At 41.7% G+C, this 6,620-nt stretch overlaps 1 protein-coding gene across 1 annotated transcript; it reads right to left on the bottom strand.

The window, feature by feature from the left end:
* Positions 1–634: 634 nt before the first annotated feature.
* On the bottom strand, positions 635–3,399 carry LOC134876035 (uncharacterized). Its single transcript, XM_063900867.1, has 6 exons — positions 3,374–3,399; positions 2,038–2,083; positions 1,806–1,897; positions 1,468–1,578; positions 999–1,287; positions 635–905 (listed from the first exon to the last, which is right to left on the bottom strand). Exons 2-6 carry the CDS (start codon positions 2,074–2,076, stop codon positions 684–686), a joined length of 753 nt encoding a protein of 250 aa, XP_063756937.1. The 5' UTR covers positions 2,077–2,083; positions 3,374–3,399; the 3' UTR covers positions 635–683.
* Between the last annotated feature and the right edge of the window lie 3,221 nt (positions 3,400–6,620).

Here is a 6,620-nt window from a genome sequence, read left to right as displayed (position 1 = left end):
AGGACTACTTGCAGGAGCTGGAAGCATGTAATTGCTCATTTAGTTTTCTTCTTGTAAACTCTGTGTACTTAGTTTGTCTTACACATCTCATGAAGTTTCTATGTAGATTACATTATCATTGTAAGTACACTTATGTCAGATTAGATTTCCAAATTCTACCTCTGTGCTGGGACAGGTAAACCATGTCCAATATTTCATTTATATGATTGTTTGCTTTATGTCTCTGAAAAGGTGAACATCCAGAGGTGGGTGACTATCCAGGTCACCTGTCCCCCAGTACATTTCTCCAGTGGCTCACAGGACAGGGCCACATTCCTGTCTTACCAGAAGAGAAGATAAACTTCAGAGTCTGTGTGCAGTTCAATCACACCTGTAACATCCAGTATGGTGTACATACTGTTTGCTACCCAACAGTCGCCGCATGCAGTAATACAATCCGCCTGCCTGTTAAGCATATGCAAACTTATACTGAGTTCAAACAAGTGGTGATAGAGGCCTTCCATCTAGGGCAGGCATTTCATCAGGTATAGGTGAAATGTTGCTGTTTCAAATATGAAGATGTCCTTCACTGTGTTCTTGACAGAATGAATGTGAGTGTGTCCGATAAAAAAAGTTTGGAAGCAAAATACAACATTTTGTTATTTATTTAGTTTCAATTAGTTTCTCGGATTGGTACACGACTGTCAATGATGGTGAAGTAGGTACAAGGCATGTGCAAGCGTGGTCAAATAAATGTCTCTTCCAAAACTAATTGAATGAGAAAGGGGATCAACGGCAAGACATAGAGCTTCAATGTCCTCGGTCTTCAATGGACATTCAATTTCTGGCACGGTAACACCTGGGTTAGCAGAGTTGTCATGAGAGAGCACTGAGCTCTCCCAATCAATATGCTCAATTTGGAGACCCTAAAACGAACAGAAGATAGTATTATCAGTATGTAGATTGAAAAACATATAGTTAAAGGCAGGACAACAACATCATTGCCATTATTACTCAACTGCCACATTTTCCTGAGACATCTCAGGCTCTCTGATGGGGTGCTGCAGCATCCCAAGCTCCCATAGCTGGTTTGGGGAAAGGAAGCCCTCTGTCCTGATAGGATGATCATTCCATCCGGCAGAAAACTTGGCCAAATCAGCCTTGAGTCGGGGGAGGAAGGTGTACTGAGCACAGAAGAGATGAAGGTTATCCGAGATGTCGAGGGATCCATCTTCCTCCGGGTTGTGTAATACGTCATAGTAAATGTGTGTAACTCCTGTCCAAACGTCCCTCCATAGACGTTCGATTCTACAATTCATACATAGAAAAGTTCCCCAAGGGTCAATCAAACTAAAAAAGTATAGCCAAACAGCAATTCAACTGCAGTAAATATCACACTGAAGGGCAATAACAACAGCACATGCCATGTACCTACTTGGATCTTGAGGTAATTTGATAATAATAATTATTGCAAAAGGAATACTTCACCTCTGGTTGTGCACGCTTTTTCCACTTATAAAGCTTCCATGTCCTGTGCCTCTCACAGTGAACATCATCTGTGCAATGCTGACATTTTCAACACCCTGGTCACCTCTTACCCTGTAACACATTAGATGTTGAAATTAGTATCCATACAACTGAATCCACAAAAAACCTTCACTAAAAATACTGGATCATTTCCTCACACAGGTTCATGAAAACTAAATGCAGCATTGAATAAATCCTGATAATTTCATGTTTCATAAACGGCTGACAAATCCTTTATATTGCTTAAAAGATACGATGAGAACCATAATTCTAAATAAATTGAATGCAGCATTAATCACTTGTAAGGCCATCCAAATCTCCTCACTCCATCCAGAAAATACTGAAGTGCAGTGCTTGCTGTGTTGTTGGATCCAGCATTGAGGTACATGATCTAGCGGGTGGAAAACAGACTTAGTTATACTAATAATAGTTATGGGATGATTGTCATAAGATGGACACCCTACCAAAAAATGATGGATTGTACCAGCAATATTTTCATGAGTATGTATTTTGTTACAGTAGGAAACTTACCTTCCTAGAGTAGCCATCAATGCCACCGAATATCACCATGTTATATCTGGTGAAAAAAGGACATGGTTTAATTAAAAAGAAAGAAGCAGAGGATAATTACCCGCAAAAAATTATTCCAAAGATAACTATTTTCTGCTATATTCAAATGTAATATACAAACCTATGTGCTGCAGAAAATGTGGGCCTTGAACACAGTATTTTTGACGAACAACACAGCCCATACTTGTCATTCTTGATAAGATGCCCTCTGTATCAACTCTATGCATAGAGGCCTTGAGTCTGGTCCATTGTACATGGTGGCCCTCTGCTTCAAGACACCCCTTGACAATCTGGTATCCAGCATGAGGTAGTCTAGATTTGATGGCTCTCACTTCATTATCCAGAGCATCATCAGTCATGGTGGAATACAGACTCCTAACTGACATGTTGTACTCCTGCATCCTCCTGTATATGGTTCTTCTTGAGACTCCAAGAATGTCTGCTACACATGTGGCAGGTAGACCTAAATGAAGAAGACTTTGGAGGTGGTCCTCTGTGACCTGTAGTCTTAAACGTCCATGGGGACCTATACTCCTCACCACAGATATTGAGGGGGGAGGTTTATTCCGCAAGTCAAGCAAACTGCTCAGTTGATGGAGGGTTTCACATATCATTAGGCAGAGCTACATTCTCCATTGCATCTATGAAGGTCCTCTCTTGGGTAACTATATATTCTAAATAGTCAAGATCAGGAGGGTTGTTGTTGAGGGCACACTGCAGTCTTTCCCTCAGTCTGGCCAAGCACTCCTGAATGACAATGTTCTGCAAAAGCAATTTGAACTGTTAACATACACCATCTAGTAATGCAACCCATTTCATCCAGTGGAGCTATTCTTTACTGATACCACTGTGAATCACTGACACACTATGTATTAGCTGACTGGGGGGTTGGACAGACAAGTCACAGGTGGGACTGGCAAGATAGCTAGCATGATGCCTTCTATTTCTAGATCTTCTGACTAAGTTTACCGGTACTTATCTGAGCTAACGACATGATCACTGTCACTAGATATAAAGAAAACGTTGACTTTCACTCGGTGCTATTCACTGACAGTAAAAAACGAATATGTGTCGTTATTGTATGCACTGCTGTTTGTAGACTATGTCCAGCGCTCGTTGCAGCGTTGCTAAAATGATAACGTTAGCTGAAACAATGCTAACGTGCTAGTTGTCTAATGTAATTGTAAACATGATTTGTTTATGCTCGCTGACGAAACGAAATGTTTCTACAAAATAGCTACAACCTTAACAACAGTTAAACAAAAGATCGTTAAAATATATGTTAAATTGCCATTACCGTATTTGTCCCAGCCGAATCCATTCTCACTCAGTCAAGGCAAGGCGAGTTCTCCGTTTTTATGGCGGGTAGAAAGCATACTGTGCTTAAAAAACATAGGTGCTGATTGGCCGAAGAGGAGTCCTGTGTGTCTGCGCTCGATTGCTCATTCTGCATCCTTCAACTACCCGGATGTCTGTCACAGTAACTTGAAATTGAATTTTGAGAACTGAATTTGAATTGTGAGAACTGAATGTGAATATGTATAGAGAGTTGAATTTTCATTGAGGATCCAATTTTATTGGACTTCAGTTCCAAACTAATAAATTCAATTTCAAATGATACAATTCAGATTCAGTTTTCCAATGCAATGATGCAAATTAAACAATACAATTTCAAATGATGTGATTCAAATTCAGTTTTTCAATGCAATTATTCAAGTTTAGCAATGCAAATTCAAATATAAATGATTCAAATTCAGTTTCTGGTGGCACATATTTCAGCCCATACTACCGGTTATCAGATGAGAGCAGTGGCGGTGCGTCAATAGTGGGCGCCGCCCACCCTGACTTTTTGAGTTAAAAAACGTTATATATACAACATAATTGAAATAAGAAATGTACCGTGTTTATGGGTTAAATGTGTATGGGAGACCACTGTCAAGAACCGCTAAAATGTGTCCGGACATAATATATTGCCATTCGCCTTTTCTGAGAATAGGCAGGTCGGCTACCGTCCGTGGGCGCCGATAACATGGGAGTCTATAGGAGAGTTTATACTTTTCTCAGTCATTTTAGCAAGGATAGCTTTTCATTGGGGGATGAAACTTAGATCTGTGGGCGCTAATCTTTGCGCCCACAGCCAATGGCATTGTTTCTTAGTTCAATGTGACATTCTTAGATACGCGATTGGACTATTTCGGCGAATCAGCATCGTTATCATTCCCTAACCACAAGCGTAAAGAGCAGCACCGTAGCTAGCTGAAACTTAGATTGAGTGAATATGGCGACATCGATGGCTGAGAACTCCGTGCAAGCTCTACTTAAAACACCGTTTCATCGACTATCAGATGTCGAAAAGAAGAAATTGAAAGACTTGGGACCCGAGCGTCCGGATTTAAACATTCAACAGACGACCACTGATCGCGGGAGAACCTACACTCGGACTTTCTCCTCAAACTTGTATGCTAAGCAGAATTGGTTAGCTGGTTGTACAGTGAGCAATGCCTTTTTTTGTTTCCCTTGTCTGTTATTTCAAAGTCCTGGGACTGAAACACTTTGGACTACAACCGGGATGAAGGATCTAAAGCACTTCACACAAAAATGTAAGAAGCACGAATGTGGCCGCAGCCACCTAACCAACTGTCTTAAGCTAAACCTCTTTGGAAGACTGAGCATTGCCGAGCAGCTGGATGAAGGATACCGAATTGGCATTCGGAAACATAATGAAGAGGTGAGAAAAAACCGACACATCCTCTCCAGAATAATAGACTGTGTGAAGTTCTGTGGTGCCTTTGAGTTGGCCCTTCGTGGCCATGATGAGAGCGAAAACTCGGAGAACCCAGGGATTTTTCGTGGCTTGGTGGACGTCGTTGCATCACTGGACGGTGTACTGAAAGAGCATCTGGAGAGCGCAACTGTCTTTAAGGGAACATCCAAAACAGTCCAGAATGAACTTCTTGACTGTATGCTGTCTGTTGTGAGGGAAAAGATCATCAGTGAAGTTCAAAGCAGCGATTTTCTATCGATCCAAGCAGATGAAACCACGGACATTAGCACACAAGCCCAACTTGTGCTTGTGCTTCGCTACATCAACGATAAGAACCTGGTAGAAAGATTCTTTGAGTTCATCCCTCTGCAGTCGGCTACAGCAGAGACCATTGCCGATGCTTTAAAAGAACGCCTTGCTGCCATCCTCCCAGGTGAGCAGAAAAGTAAACTCATCTGCCAGGCATATGACGGTGCTAGTGTAATGAGGGGTGCCACTTCAGGAGTTCAGAAGAGAATCCGGGATGACTACTGTGAAAAAGGCCCTCTCACTTGGACTGTATCCAGTCTATTTTTCAACTACCCAACAGCCCACTATATCCACTGCTATGCCCATCAGCTCAATCTTATCATGCAACAGGCTACCTCCCACGTAGTCAAAGTCAAAAACTTATTTTTCCGACCTGGGTGGATTTTCTGCGTTTTTTTCAAGATCCCCCAAGCGGACCAGTGTGCTTGATGAGGTAGTGGCCCATAGACTACCAACAGCCAGCACTGTGAGATGGAACTTTCACAGCCGTGCCGTCAATACTGTGTTTGAGCAAAGAGAACACCTCGTTGAATGCTTTGAAAGAATTCGAGCATCAGGTGGCTTTGATGACAAGACCAGCCAAGAAGCAGGAGGCTACATCAGGCTACTGGAGGATCCTCAGTTCAACTTCTTCCTGCAACTGTTTCATAAAATAATGCCACACGTGGACGTCCTCTATGCCAAGCTCCAGAAGAGAGACATAGATTCAGTCCATATAGAAAGATGCATCCAGCAGTTCCGAGAGGACATACAAAAAAATCAGGTAATCTCATTGTTATTCTGTAAGCGTAGTCAGTGCATTCTTTCACTTGTACCATAGTTATAAGATAAACATGATTTGTAAATTATTGTTATTTTTATTTACAGAGATTCTCTCCATGCAATGGTGGTGGAGCAAAGCAGTGGCTCTCAGCAGCCGAGGAAGCGCCGGGCTGTGTCGGAAGATGAGCCTAGAAGGATTGCTGCTGAGGTGAGTGTCAAAATCAGCAGATGCCTGTGTTAAATCCATGCAAATAGGTTTGATATACAGTATATTTGAGTTAATAACATGGCTGGAGTTCAATATTTAGAGACTGAAATACTGAGTTCTTTGGTGGTAGGGGGTGTGCTTGACCATAGGGGTATGGCCATACAAATGTTAATGTCATGGCTTCAGACATAGGCCAACCATCAGGGTCTGATTGCTCTGGCACCTAGACCAACAAAAGCCAGGAACCAAATCTGATAGCTCTGGTTCTTAGACACACAAAAGCAAAGAATCAAGTCTGATAGGTTTAAACATAAACAAAAGGCTAAGCTTGATTGCTCTGACCTGGTGCTATGCAAACTAAGAGTGTGGGTCTATTTGAGATGTAGTTTGGTGTGTAAGATTATGGTCTGATTTAAATAAATCATCTAAACTTAACCCAGACTAAGACTTGGCTTTAAGTGATCTGATATAGATATTTCCCACAACTTATCTGTCTCTCCT

The sequence above is a fragment of the Eleginops maclovinus genome, chromosome 14, assembly GCF_036324505.1.
Source record: "Eleginops maclovinus isolate JMC-PN-2008 ecotype Puerto Natales chromosome 14, JC_Emac_rtc_rv5, whole genome shotgun sequence".
Taxonomy (NCBI): Eukaryota; Metazoa; Chordata; class Actinopteri; order Perciformes; family Eleginopidae; genus Eleginops; species Eleginops maclovinus.
Note: the sequence above shows the minus strand (reverse complement) of the source record. Positions and strands in the feature narration are given on the sequence as shown.